The following is a 15,336-nucleotide window of genomic DNA, read 5'->3' as shown; positions in this document are numbered from 1 at the left end:
GCAGACAAATCACAGCTGTGTGCATAGGATTGCGTTATGTAATGCAATCCTAAGCAGGCAGGCACGGGCGGAAATTCTGCGTGAAATCCTGTCATGAGAAATTCAGTCATGAGAAAATATTCAAAATGTCAAGATAACATTTGCCACAGCTCTAAATTATTGGGTAAATGCTTTCTAGATTTACTTATCTAAAATACAGAATGTATTTTAGATTGGTAAACTAAACTGGCTTGATAAAGACTAGAGATGAGCGAACGTACTCGTCCGAGCTTGATACTTGTTCGAGTATTAGCGTGTTCGAGATGCTCGTTACTCGAGACGAGTACCACGCGATGTTCGAGTTACTTTCACTTTCATCTCTGAGACGTTAGCGCGCTTTTCTGGCCAATAGAAAGACAGGGAAGGCATTACAACTTCCCCCTGCGACATTCAAGCCCTATACCACCCCCCTGCAGTGAGTGGCTGGCGAGATCAGGTGTCACCCGAGTATATAAATCGGCCCCTCCCGCGGCTCGCCACAGATGCATTCTGACAGAGATCAGGGACAGTGCTGCTGGTGCCGGAGCTGCTATAGGGAGAGCGTTAGGAGTTATTTTAGGCTTCAAGAACCCCAACGGTCCTTCTTAGGGCCACAACTAACCGTGTGCAGTAGTGTGGAGGCTGCTTTTTGCAGTGTTGCACTTTTTTTTTTTTTTTGTATATTGGCCGTGCAGAGCATTGCGTCCTGCAGTAATTTTACATTGTCCAGGGCCAGTAGTGGTGAGGCAGGGACAGAAGACATATTTAGTGTATATAGGCAGTGGGCCTTTCCAAAAACATTTGGGAAAAAAAATCTATTTGGGCTGCCTGTGACCGTCCTCAGTGTACTGGGTCTCTGCTGGGGATAGTTGTCCTAATTCATACGCAGCCAGCTAAGTGTTACAGCAGGCTTGCGCAAAATTCTTTCCTGCCTCTGTGTTGCCTCTTACATCACCGCTGTATTCCTGTCCACAAGTGTACTGGGTCTCTGCTGGGGGTAGTTGTCCTAATTCATACGCAGCCAGCTAAGTGTTACAGCAGGCTTGCACAAAATTCTTTGCTGCCTCTGTGTTGCCTCTTACATCACCGCTGTATTCCTGTCCACAAGTGTACTGGGTCTCTGCTGGGGGTAGTTGTCCTAATTCATACGCAGCCAGCTAAGTGTTACAGCAGGCTTGCGCAAAATTCTTTCCTGCCTCTGTGTTGCCTCTTACATCACCGCTGTATTCCTGTCCACAAGTGTACTGGGTCTCTGCTGGGGGTAGTTGTCCTAATTCATACGTAGCCAGCTAAGTGTTACAGCAGGCTTGCGCAAAATTCTTTCCTGCCTCTGCTGTGCGTTCCGAAAGCGAAGTCAGCCTCCAACCACAGGCCAATAAGCGGCACATTTAATTACAGCGTTCTGTTTCTGCACTACTGGTAATACAGCATGCTGAGGGGTAGGGGTAGGCCTAGAGGACGTGGACGCGGGCAAGGACGCGGAGGCCCAAGTCAGGGTGTGGGCACAGGCCGAGCCAGTGCGGTAGCCAGGGGTAGAGGCAGGGCCAGACCGAATAATCCACCAACTGTTTCCCAAAGCGCCCCCTCACGCCATGCCACCCTGCAGAGGTCAAGGTGCTCTAAGGTGTGGCAGTTTTTCACAGAGACGCCTGACGACCGACGAACAGTGGTGTGCAACCTTTGTCGCGCCAAGATCAGCTGGGGAGCCACCACCACCAGCATGCGCAGGCATATTATGGCCAAGCACCCCACAAGGTGGGACGAAGGCCGTTTACCGCCTCCGGTTTGCACCATTGCCTCTCCCCCTGTACCCCAACCTGCCACTGAGATCCAACCCCCTCTGAGGACACAGGCACAAGTGCCTACCGGCCTGCACCCACACCCTCACCTCCGCTGTCCTCGGCCCCATCCAGCAATGTCTCTCAACACAGCGTCCAGACGTCGCTAGCGCAACTGTTTGAGCGCAAGCGCAAGTACGCCGCCACGCACCCGCACGCTCGAGCGTTAAACGTGCACATAGCCAAATTGATCAGCCTGGAGATGCTGCCGTATAGGCTTGTGGAAACGGAGGCTTTCAAAAGCATGATGGCGGCGGTGGCCCCGCGCTACTCGGTTCCCAGTCGCCACTACTTTTCCCAATGTGCCGTCCCAGCCCTGCACGACCACGTCTCCCGCAACATTGTACGCGCCCTCACCAACGCGGTTACTGCCAAGGTCCACTTAACAACGGACACGTGGACAAGCACAGGCGGGCAGGGCCATTATATCTCCCTGACGGCACATTGGGTGAATTTAGTGGAGGCTGGGACAGAGTCAGAGCCTGGGACCGCTCACGTCCTACCCACCCCCGGAATTGCGGGCCCCAGCTCGGTGCTGGTATCTACGGCGGTGTATGCTTCCTCCACTAAACCACCCTCCTCCTCCAACACAACCTCTGTCTCGCAATCAAGATGTGTCAGCAGCAGCACGTTGCCAGCAGTCGGTGTCGCGCGGCGTGGCAGCACAGCGGTGGGCAAGCGTCAGCAGGCCGTGCTGAAACTACTCAGCTTAGGAGAGAAGAGGCACACGGCCCACGAACTGCTGCAGGGTCTGACAGAGCAGAACGACTGCTGGGTTTCGCCACTGAGCCTCCAACCGGGCATGGTCGTGTGTGACAACGTCCGTAACCTGGTGGCGGCTCTGCAGCTCAGCAGCCTCACACAAGTGCCATGCCTGGCCCACGTCTTCAATTTGGTGGTTCAGCGGTTTATTAAAAGCTACCCACACTTGTCAGACCTCCTCGGCAAGGTGCGCCGGGTCTGCGCACATTTCCACAAGTCCACCACGGACGCTACCACCCTGCGGACCCTGCAACATCGGTTTAATCTGCCAGAGCACTGACTGCTGTGCGATGTGCCCACACAGTGGAATTCTACGCTGCACATGTTGGCCAGGCTGTATAAGCAGCGTAGAGCAATAGTGGAATACCAACTCCAACATGGGCGGCATACTGGGAGTCAGCCTCCTCAATTCTTTACCGAGGAGTGGGCCTGGATGACAGATATCTGCCAGGTCCTTGGAAACTTTGAGGAGTCTACCCAGATGGTGAGCAGCGATGCTGCAATCATTTGCATCACCATTCCTCTGCTATGCCTGCTGAGAAGATCGCTGCAAAGCATAAAGGCCAACACTTTGCGGTCGGTACAGGAGATGGGGGAAGAGAGTATGTCGCTTGATAGTCAGACCACCCTCATGTCTATATCTCAGTGCGTTTTGGAGGAGGAGTGGGAGGAGGGGGAGGAGCAGGAGGAGGAGGGGGAAGAGACAGCTGGGCCCACTGCAGAGGGTACCCATGCTGCTTGCCTCTCATCTGTTCATCGTGTATGGGCTGAAGAGGAGGAGGATCCTGAAAGTCATCTTCCTAGTGAGGACAGCGATGTGTTGCGTACTGGTACCCTGGCACACATGGCTGACTTCATGTTAGGCTGCCTTTCTCGTGACCCTTGCGTTAGACGCATACTGGCCACTACGGATTACTGGGTGTACACCCTTCTTGACCCACGGTATAAGGAGAACCTTTCCACTCTCATTCCGGAAGAAGAAAGGGGTTTAAGAGTGATGCAATACCACAGGGCCTTGGTGGAAAAAGTGATGCTAAACTTCTCATCTGACAGCGCTAGTGGCATAAGGCGCAGTTCCGAGGGTCAACTAGCAGGGGAGGTGCGGGGATCAGGCAGCATGTCCAGCGCAGGCAGGGGAACACTCCCCAAGGCCTTTGCTAGCTTTTTGGCTCTCCAGCAAGACTGTGTCACCACTCCCCAGTCAAGGCTGAGTCGGAGGGAGCACTGTAAAAAGATGGTTAGGGAGTACGTAGCTGATCGTACCACCTTCCTCCGTGATGCCTCTGCTCCATACAACAACTGGGTGTCAAAGCTGGACACGTGGCACGAACTTGCGCTGTATGCCCTGAAGGTGCTTGCTTGCCCTGCCGCTAGCATCTTGTCAGAGAGGGTGTTTAATGCGGCTCCCGGAAATCATCACGGATAAGCGTACCCACCTGTCAACTGCCAGTGCTGACATGCTTACACTCATAAAGATGAACAAAGCCTGGATTTCCCCAGACTTCTCTTCTCCACCAGTGGAGAGCAGCGGAACCTAAAGATTATTTTTGCTGCGTATACTTCTGCTACAAAAATGTTACTGGGGTCTGCCTATACTTCTGCCAAGTAAATGTTCCAGGGGTCTGCCTATACTGCTGCTACAGAAATGGTAATGGGGTCTGCCTATACTGCTGCTACGTAAATATTACAGGGGTCTGCCTATACTGCTGCTACATAAATGTTACAGGGGTCTGTCTATACTGCTGCTACAGAAATGTTAGACAGGTCTGCGTATAAACAATAAAAACATTGAACAGTATTTAAAAACATACTAACGAAAAAATATAGAAACAATCTTTAAAAATGTGCGCATCTAAATTTTAAATGGGTGCCTTCCGGCAAAAGGAAAACGACTGTTAGAATCAAGAACTTTGGATTATTATTATTACTTTTTTTTAACACTGTAGATATGAATGCCCTTCACTAAGAACATAACGGTACAAATATTTTGGTTTTAGAACGTATAAGGGTTAAAAGCAGATGGATTATAAATGGTCGATGGATCAAACATGGCAGCTGGGTTATTGTCATAAGAGGCAGGAGCCTGAAAACTAGGTTGCAAAGGATATGATGGCCAAACAGGGGCTGTTCCTTGTATGGGGTTTGGCTGGTTAGCTGGGGGCACACAATGAAAATTATTGTTGTTCTGGATTGCAATCTCCTGCAGGTTATTTGCCAGTAAACGCAGGTTTATCAGCTCTGGCATACCCACTTCTGCCACTCCAGTGCTCTGCTGCCCTACAGCTGGAAGCCCTTGTTCTGCCATCAGGATCTCCTCTCTTTGGACATCTTCTAATATAGATAAGAATATGTCATCGGGAGCATCCAGCTCCTTCTCTCTTTGTATCTTGCGGACTTTTCTGGGACAAGAAGACCAACATGGATGGTTTGGAAGAAGTAGGACCAATAAAATATTAGGATGATCATCATCAACACCTGGCCCCCCTAAGGGTTGAAGTTTGGAAGGTAATGGTTGGCATTCCGCCAGAGGAATAATGAAGGCTTCCATCTTGTTGGTACTGATAATTACATATTTTAGTTTACAGCTGAGGTAGGAATAGAGCCGACTATAGAACACAGCATCCCTGCAGGACTGGGGACAGAGTAGCAGCAGGCACATATCCTTGGTGGAAGCAGGCCAGATGAGATCCACATACTCCCAGACTGATTCTGGACTGACGAAGCCTTTACTTGTGATCATCTTTGGTAATTCCTGACAAAGATGAGTGGTATAGCCAGAAACTTGCATTGCAAACACTTTGAAATGCTTAATAGAAAACATATGAATGAAGCCTTTCCATATTTCAGATTGAGATGAGGAGGAGTTTTGACTTTTAGTACCTAGAATATCCTTTTCATTGCTATCAAATGCCCCTCTTGTCTCAGAAAATAGTAGCTTTTCCATATAGCTGTTGTCGCTTCCACTTTTGTTCTGTGGCTTTACTTTTGTCCATTGGCTCATATTTATATCTGAAGGTTTGATTTTGCCCATGGAGGCAAAATTCAAGGTGGAGGTGCGGAAACGAGCCTGGCCCCTGGCCCGCTAACGTGCTTCCCACACAGACTATAGCGGGTCCCGGTCATGGTGTCTTGACCTTGTAATGCCACCTCTTCCTCCTGCTTGGGGTCAGGGGATCAGCACTGGGCATCATGTATTTTCTCCCGTGTTACCACAGTTATCTGAGACACTGGTTTGGGCCAAAGAAGAGTAGCGTAACTGCATTGATGAGACCTTCACAGCTGTACTAGCATAGGAGTCCGCTCAATGCCCACGATTGCTGAGGGTGTGTGCAAAGGCCTATGTCCTGGGGGAAATGCAACTGCGCCAGGTTTGGCCCGTGGAACGTCTTCCTGGTTTATCCAGTCTTTGGAGCGATGAAAGCATGTCCTCGGCGGAGTGAAAGTCTGGCATGTTTGGGCACTATCATTTCTTAAAGGGGTTGTCTCGCGGCAGCAAGTGGGGGTTATACACTTCTGTATGGCCATATTAATGCACTTTGTAATATACATCGTGCATTAAATATGAGCCATACAGAAGTTATTCACTTACCTGCTCCGTTGCTAGCGTCCCCATCGCCATGGATCCGTCTAAATTCGCTGTCTTCTGGCGTTTTTAGACGCGCTTGCGCAGTCCGGTCTTCTGCCTTGTGAATAGGGCCGCTCGTGCCGGAGAGCTGGTCCCGCGTCGTCATCGTAGCTCCGCCCCGTCACGTGTGCCGATTCCAGCCAATCAGGAGGCTGGAATCGGCAATGGACCGCACAGAGCCCGTGGTGCACCATGGGGAAGACTCGCGGTGCATCGTGGGTGAAGATCCCGGCGGCCATCTTGGAGAAGGAAGAAAGAAAGAAGTCGTCGCAGAGCGGGGATTCGGGTAAGTAATTTATATATTTTTTTTTTAACCCATCCTTTGGGTTTGTCTCACGCCGAACGGGGGGCCTATTGAAAAAAAAAAAAAAACCCGTTTCAGCGTGAGACAACCCCTTTAATGTTTATTACTGTCTTTGGGTTACTTCGGCTCGCCTATGCTGTGGGTGCACAAAGACTTCCCATAGCGGTGATTTACCTGTCCGGCACAAAGTCACTGACTGACTTGGGTAGGGTGCATAGCGCAGATGTCTTTCCCTTGCGGTGTCGCTAGAGCTATCCGACACCTAGACAGAATGAATACTGTGTGGGCACATGGACTTCCCATTGCTATGTCAGTCGCGGCACCTTGGGTCTCACAAGGTGTTTGCTTGGACCGAGACTGGCCAAGGGCCCGCTCACATCCTTCCCACACAGGCTACAGCGGGTCCTGGTCCTGGTTTCTTGGCCTTGTAAGGCCACCTCCTCCTGCTTGGGGTCAGGGGATCAGCATTGCGCATCATGTATTTTCTCTCGTGTTTCCACAGTTATCTGAGAAACTCGTTTGGGCCAAAGGAGAGGAGCGTTACTGCATTAATGAGACGTTCATTACTGTACTAGCATCAAAGTGTGCTTCATGCTTACGATTGCTGAAGCTGTTGGCCAAGGCCTATGTCCCAGGGGAACTGCAACTGCGACAGGTTGGGCCTGTGGAACTTTTTCCTGGCTACTCCAGTCTTTGGAGCGGTGAAAGAAAACGTAACTGATTTAATGAGACCTACACAGGTGTACTAGCATCGAAGTCCGCTTCATGCCCACGATTGCTGAAGCTGTTGGCCGGGGCTTATGTCCCGGGGGAACTGCAACTGCGCCAGGTTGGGCCTGTGGAACTTTTTCCTGGCTAATCCAGTCTTTGGAGCGGTGAAAGAAAACATGACTTTATATGTATGGCTTGAGAAAGCTGCTTTGTTGCAGTGAAACGCGTCGCCTTGTTAAAAGTTTCGTCTGACTTTAAAACTCCTGGACTACTACTATGCATCTTGGAGCATAGCTCTGCACTGTGTTGAGGACACTCTGAGGAGGGGGCATCTGTGCATCATACCCCCCTCCTTTCAAGTAAGTGTCACACCTCACTATTGCTTCTATGTGAATTCGTCCTTAGTTCACTCCATCTTTGAGCGCAGATTCTTTTTCTGACTATATGTTCACTGTTTTGTCTGGGTGAGCTCTGTTATCAGAGCCCCCAGCTTGTATCTGCAGCTCTCCTTTGCTTGAAAGGATTGGAGTCCTGAGGAGAAGACACATTGGGATTATATCCGCATATCCCAGCGGGTGTGAAGCGGATCTACCTGTGGCGCTCTCTAACATTTTTTATTTTTATTAACTGATTTAATGAGACCTTCACAGGTGTACTAGCATCGAAGTCCGCTTCATGCCCACGATTGCTGAAGCTGTTGGCCGGGGCCTACGTCCCAGGAGAACTGCAACTGCGCCAGGTTGGGCCTGTGGAACTTTTTCCTGGCTAATCCAGTCTTTGGAGAGGTGAAAGAAAACATAACTGATTTAATGAGACCTTCACAGGTGTACTAGCATCGTAGTCGGCTTCATGCCCTCGATTGCTGAAGCTGTTGGCCGGGGCCTATGTCCCAGGGGAACTGCAACTGCGCCAGGTTGGGCCTGTGGAACTTTTTCCTGGCTAATCCAGTCTTTGGAGCGGTGGAAGAAAACATAACTAATTTAATGAGACCTTCACAGGTGTTCTAGCATCGAAGTCGGCTTCATGCCCACGATTGCTGAAGCTGTTGGCCGGGGCCTATGTCCCAGGGGAACTGCAACTGCGCCAGGTTGGGCCTGTGGAACTTTTTCCTGGCTAATCCAGTCTTTGGAGCGGTGGAAGAAAACGTAACTAATTTAATGAGACCTTCACAGGTGTACTAGCATCGAAGTCGGCTTCATGCCCACGATTGCTGAAGCTGTTGGCCGGGGCTTATGTACCGGGGGAACTGCAACTGCGCCAGGTTGGGCCTGTGGAACTTTTTCCTGGCTAATCCAGTCTTTGGAGTGGTGAAAGAAAACGTAACTGATTTAATGAGACCTTCACAGGTGTACTAGCATTGAAGTCGGCTTCATGCCTAAATTTGCTATAGCTGTGGGCCGAGGCCTATTGCGTTGGCGCAGTGTAAGTCTGCCATGTTTGGCCACTCTGATTTCTTTATTGTTCATGTCTTGGGTTGCCTAGAACCCACCTATGCTGTTGGTGCACACAGATTTCCCATCGCGGTGTTTGACCTGTCTGGCACAAAGACACTGACTGACTTAGGTAGGGGGCAGAGTGCAGATAGCTTTCCCCTTACGGTGTCGATTGAGCTATCCGACACCTAGACAGAATGAATACTGTGTGGGGACATGGATTCCCCGTTGCTATGTAACTCATGCCCATGTTTGCAGTTCCTGACAGAGGTTGGCACTTTATTGGAATGAAGATCGAACGTCAATTTCTCATTGATTCTCAACTGCATTGTGGGCTATCGCCCCCCTTTTAAAGAGGCCCTGCCAACCCTCTGCAGTGTGTGCCTCTGGTTCCTCCTCATCGCAGATGCACTTATAAATAGACATGAGGGTGGTGTGGCTATGCTGCGAGCGTGTGACATGAGGGCAGTTGAAGGCTGCGCAGGGACACTTTTGTGTCCGCTGTGGACGCTGGGTGGTCCGGGGGGTTGGGCAGCATGTAACCCTGGAGAAGAGACAGCGGTGTGACCTGCAGGCAGTGATTGTGCTTGGTTGGAGGTAGTGTGGTGCTTAGCTAAGGTGTGCCTTGCCAATGAGGGTTTGTCCGAAGTAAAACTTGTTAGGGGGGACTTACTCTTCCAGCTATTGTGGCCCCTGCATGCTACCCCTGCCCTGCACTATCTGTTTCTGTGGCATTTCCATGACTTTCGTATGTTTTCCAGATTTTCAAAAGTGAAAACCTAAGCGGAGCATCGGTCATATACAGAAATGCTCTAGTCGCCCATTGACTTCAATGGGGTTCGTTACTCGAAACGACCTCTCGAGCATTGTGGGAAGTTCGACTCGAGCAACGAGCACCCGAGCATTTTGGTGCTCGCTCATCTCTAATATTCACCAAAGTAAGCCATGCTGCGCAAGTCTGAGTCGATCAATAGAAATTAATGAGTTTTCAGCACCATGTATTACGACCATGAAAATTCCACATGTATTACGCAGGCGACATACGCCTGTGTGATTGAGTCTTTAGGCTACTTGCACACATGCATTTTAAAAATTGCTCTCGAGATTCTCAAGCGCAACTCACATCAGACGGCCCTCAGATGTCCCGTTCGTGTGCTGTCAGTTGTGCTGACCACAGGTCATTGATATGTGCTATTCTCTAAAAGAATAAAACATGCTGCATTTTTTTTACTCTATTAGTCAAGCAGTCGGACTATCAGTCAGAGTAAAAAAAAGGCCATATGCATATATCTATTCAAATGAATGGGTCTTATTTCCCCCTGACTTTTTGACTGATTTTTCATTTTGAAAATTGGATGGAAAAAAGGTCTGTTTGCAAGCAGCCAACATATTAAGGGCTCAGTCACACGGGCGTTTTTATGTGTATACGTTATTTGCGTTTGCGGTCCGCATTTATATAGAACCAATGCTTTTCAATGGCAGAGGTCACATGTGCAAATTTTACATGGGCATGAAATTCGCACATACAAAAGATAGAACATATGGCTGCCATGGACGTGGTCACACGTTTTTTTTTTTACGTGCGTAGTGTGATTATTCGCTCGTAAAAAGCGTTTATTCGCTTTTTACGAGCGAATAAACGCCCGTGTGACTGAGCCCTTATGCAGCAAACAATCTATTGACACTTACATTTTCTGGCTGGCTTTCTGTCAGACCATTCTTGGACGATTATCTGATCGCCTGGTCCTCCAATGTAGTACTGATCTTCGTAAGTTGAATTGTCAGGAATATCATATGGATCCCACAGATCAGTCAGAGAATGTTTTACGCAGATTTTTGTAACTTGCTCAATCTGGAACATCACAGCATCCTTATATAGATAGATGTATTCAAAGAACCTAAGGTGAAAAAAATTACAGTAAATTGTTAATATGATTTATTATTGAATTCTAGCATATGGTTAAAATGACTTCTAGGATCACATAAGACTTGCTCAAAAAAAATTTATAAAGTGACGCTCTGCATTTGGATCGTGTAGATCAGTAAAAAAAAAAAAAAAAGAGCATCTCCAATATTAAAATTGAAATACAAGCCAGATCACACATTTATTGGTGCCATGTGAATAATTCTCCCATGTACAGAAAGAAAAAGGAGGGAATAGTTGAGAAAGTTATGGGTGGCTGGGCCTTAGGAGCCAGTGATCATGCTATCCTTGAAAGAGGAGGAAGACCTGAGAAAACTCAGACCTCAAGATTGGATTTCAGGAAGGCAGATTTTAATGAACTCAGAAATAGGGTAGGAAGAATCCAATGGCTGTATGCTTTTAAGGATGGAAATATCAAAGAAGGTTGGGAAATATTGTGAAATGAGATTCTCATCGTTAACAATCCCTAAAAAAAGGAAGAATGGGAAGCATTTAAAGAGACCAGGATGGATGATTACAGAACTTGCACACATGGTAAAAAGGAAGAAAAATATGTTTATCAAACGGAAAGAAGGGGAACTATCTATAGAAGAATATAATGCAGTCTGCAGTAACTGTTGAGCTGAAAATGAATTAAGGATTTGGGAGTATGACAAAAGCAAAAGAAGAGTCAAAGATACTATAGGATGTTACAGGAAGAAAATGGTGAGTTGGTTTAAAATTATGTTGAGAAGGTCGAACTTTTAAGTTATTATTAATTTGTATCTGGGGGGCGTGTCCTACAGCCATGCTGTGAGGACGCACAAAGCCTAAGCTCCGTGGCGATCCCACCAATCCAGCACCCATCCTGACTGCCCAAACCTTGGAGTGTGCTCCTCTGCACACTTGCGTGACGGCGATTACCCCTGGCGAAACTGCGGGCGCTCCAGCAGATGATCGTCGACGGTCTCTAACAGCTCCGAACTGGGGCCTGCTCACACTGACTTCCCGGGCCGCGGCTTCTGGTGGAGAGAGGCAGCAGGGGACCAGCGAGTCGGTCGCATAGGAGGATCTGGCTGCAGTCTCCAGCAGCTCCGGCTTGGGGCCTGCTCGTGCTGGCTTTCTAGGCCACGGCTTCCGGTGGGGAGAGGCAGCGGGAGACCCGCGGGCCGGCTGTGCAAGCGGAGGTCTCGAGGAGGACGCGGAATTACAGAACTGGCCGTCTGGGGGACCCCTGCTGCGCCGCAGGAGAAACGAGACCGTCGGTGTGCGGTGGGCTCCCTCTGGTTGGCGCTGCATCCCTGACCTGGAACTCTTGCCCTAGCCATCTAGAGACTTCTCCATTTATCGGTAAGAGGCAGTGGGGTGTCCGGGAGAAGGAGGTGAGCTTGGTTTACTGCAGACTGGGCCCTCCAGGATGCCCTTCATCAAGTGGGTCCCCCCCCCTTCCCCGACTCAGGAACATCATAAGAAGCAGGGCTGCAAGGTGTATGTGCTGGCTGTCCTAACAGCTCCAAACAGCCGCGTGGCCCGCATACAACAGCCATATTGTGAAAGCAGCCAAACAGGAGGCCTGGTGCCCCATTCCGGGGGTGAAGCGCTTTGAGGGCCGGTGGAAGTGGCTCCCCTCGATTGTTACCCCCTCATTATATTGGCTGGATGACTGCGGTCCATCCACCAGACCATTAGAGGGCCTCATTAACCCCTGCAGCTCCAAACTCGCCATAACTCTAACGCCTGGCAGATTATCAAGTGGATATCGGGAGTTGTCCTCATCAATTGCGGCTTCTGTGTTGTCTGAGCTGCACAGTGATCAGACCTCGGGCAGCTGCGGTGCTTGTTTGAACTGTTCAACATCTGAATTTCTTACTCCAGCACCTATCAAAATCACAAGCGGAAACTGGGGGTAGCCCTCCTTATCTACATCCTCTCAATAGTTTGTACTAGATGCTGACTGTTTTTTGGCTGGTTTACCGCTGGACCAAAACATTAGCCCGATGCAATTCCAGCCTCCTGCACACTCCTGTTCCAGATATACCATGACAACTGTGCTCTTTATCTGTGGCTGCCTTAAAGCTGACGCTGGGCGATGATCAAACTACTAGCTGCTAAAACCACTGACCTACGCTGTCAGTCTCAGCAACTTAGGACCCGTTTTTGCTCCAGTCCCAGACAGGCTTGGGGCTGCCCTTCTCTTCTGTAGCTGCAGTGCCGCTGATATTAAATACAGACCGGTCCACTGAAGGATTGATTGCTGGACTGAACTATTTACCGTTTGCAATACCAGTCTCCAGATTTCTTCAGGCTCTGCGTTAACACCAAAATGTAACTGGAAATTGGCCTCTTCATCGGTGACCGCCTTGTTGCTGGCGCTGAGTGCCGCTCAATATTCCGACCAACAAACCGCTGGACCAAGCAGTTAGCTCTCTGCAATCTAGGTCTCCCTCATGCTCCAGCCACTGACATACTATCAAGTGGAGGATAAGGGCTATCCCCTATATTTGTGGTTGCTTCACAGCAGACAAATAGGTGCCGACCAAACTTCTGACTGATAAACTGCTAAACCAAGCTAGTGACCCTCTGCAACTCAAGACTCTCTCCTCTTTCCATTATTTAACGTACTCTGTCATCTCAAACCATCATTATAAGTAAATCTTTCACTGACTCCTTAACGCATAAAGACCGCCATCATACCACCACAATCCTCCTCACGCAGGCGGGGCAGCCGGTGGTCTTTCAAGATAAGTAGCAATACTTCCCCACTGATAGCGGAGCGTCTTAAAGGGGTTCTGACATGAATAATTTTTTTATGCTTTAGCAGCCATTGTTCCCTGGTCTGCCTAATGGACCCAGGGAACCCATGGGTTAATGGCTGCTAAAGCATAAAAATCTTATACTTACCTTGTCTCCTGTTGTTGTTGGCATCGGGGGGTCATCTCCCGGCAGCATATTAGCACTTTCTGCTTAGGTTAAGCAGCCTGACTAGAGCCACCTGATTGGTGTACGCTGTGCAGTCACGTGGTGCCGAAGAGCCAATCAGGTGGCTCTAATCAGCAGCGCTGCTTAACCTAAGCAGAAAGTGCTAGTATGCCTCCCGGCAGGCAGTCTTCTTCCTCCAGCAGCCGCGCCGCTCCAGGATCGCGCGCATGCGCAGTGGAGAGGTGCCCTCTGACAGGAGTCAGGACGGGCTGCGTCTCCACTGCGCATGCGCAGCACTCCGGAGTTCAGCCGGACGGACGGGCCGCCCACAGCAAGCACTGCTTGTGACGTGCTTGCTGTGGCGGTCCGTCCGTTGACCTCGGAAGTGCCTGACGGACGGACCAGAGCAGGAAGCGGTCTTTTTGACCGCTCCTGCTCTGCTTTAAAGGCACAGAAGAAGATGCCGGCTGGAGGGGACATGCCTGGCGATCGGGCCAGGCCAGGCAAGGTGAGTACAATTTTTTTTTTTCATGTCAGAACCCCTTTAAGGGCTTTGCACTTGAACCAACGCCTGGTACTTCGCGTCAATCACCTAGTCCAGACATAGAATCCGCCAGAGCTCCTGGGCCCGTCTTCTCCGGAGGCGGAACGGGAACCGAAACTGCGACAGGTTACAGCCCAACTCCTAGAGGCCATACACTCCAGCACCACTTCTTTACCTGGGAAAATTGAGGAAGTTAAAATAGATGTGGGACTGCTGCGACAAGACATGCATTATCTCAGAGGTCGAGTTAGAGAGGCAGAGACACGCATCACAGCTGGAGGACGCTGCAGCTCCTGTGCCTGGCAAGCTTGCAGAACTTGACAAGGTGGTGAACGCCTGGGCCCAGCACGCAGATGATTTGGAGAACAGACTGCGCAGAAACAACCTCCTAATCCTGGGCTTACCAGAACGTGCTGAGGGCCAAGATCCCTGCTTGGTCATGGAAACCTGGCTGAAAGAACTCCTGCCAGAGGCCAAGTTCACTGCAGCCTTCGCTGTTGAAAGGGCCCATCGGGTCCCGGGCAGTTCCCTGCCCCTGGAGCACCTCCAAGACCGATGCTAGCAAGACTTCTCAGTAGCAAAGACAGAGACATCACCCTTCAAGCTGCTAGACGCAAGCAGGTTCTCCAGTACCAGAACACTAACATTTCTATTTTTCCAGATTTTTCTGCTGCTCTTCAGAAAACCAGAGCGACTTTCGTGGCCGTCAAGCGCCGCTTGATGGAGGCCTCCATACCGTACTCCATGATATATCCAGCTCGACGTAAATTTTGCTGCTTAGATGTGTGGGTGCATGTATGTGTATATATATACGTATGTGTGTATATATATATACATGTATATTTTCCTTTGTTTCTCCTCCCTCTCTTTCCACTTTTTCCTTCCATACCGCTCTTCAATACTTCACATCTGCTATGTATGATCGCCTGATTAGATTGATCATTGACGGACGATGGGCAGAATTAGCCACACATTGTATGCAATATTTCTGTCGTCTTGAGTTTATATGAGAGCTATCCGTTGGGCAGTCGAAATTTAAGTACCTGTGCTGATGGAGTCCTCGAGCTCGAAGAACAGATTCGATCTGTTTGACTGTGCCCAGATTGGTCATCATATCTTACATGCACAGTCTTCCCCATCACCACACGCAAGTTCCCGTTTTGTTAATGGTTACTATGTTTGTTCTACCTAAGCAAGCCTCTGCTAATCTAATTTCAATTGCGACTATATGGATATGTCTTTACGGTGCAATGTCCAGAGATACTATGAGCTATGATCA

At 49.5% G+C, this 15,336-nt stretch overlaps 1 protein-coding gene across 1 annotated transcript in view; it reads right to left on the bottom strand.

Moving 5' to 3' along the window:
• The window catches only part of EPDR1 (ependymin related 1), a 130,168-nt gene that overhangs the window by 18,550 nt on the left and 96,282 nt on the right, over nucleotides 1-15,336 (bottom strand). Inside the window, exon 2 of the mRNA XM_066584744.1 lies at nucleotides 10,381-10,589. Coding sequence (XP_066440841.1) covers nucleotides 10,381-10,589 — 209 coding nt within the window. The remainder of the gene's footprint in view (nucleotides 1-10,380; nucleotides 10,590-15,336) is intronic.

This window comes from Eleutherodactylus coqui, chromosome 12 (assembly GCF_035609145.1).
Source record: "Eleutherodactylus coqui strain aEleCoq1 chromosome 12, aEleCoq1.hap1, whole genome shotgun sequence".
Taxonomy (NCBI): Eukaryota; Metazoa; Chordata; class Amphibia; order Anura; family Eleutherodactylidae; genus Eleutherodactylus; species Eleutherodactylus coqui.
This window is presented reverse-complemented; position numbering and strand designations above follow the sequence as displayed.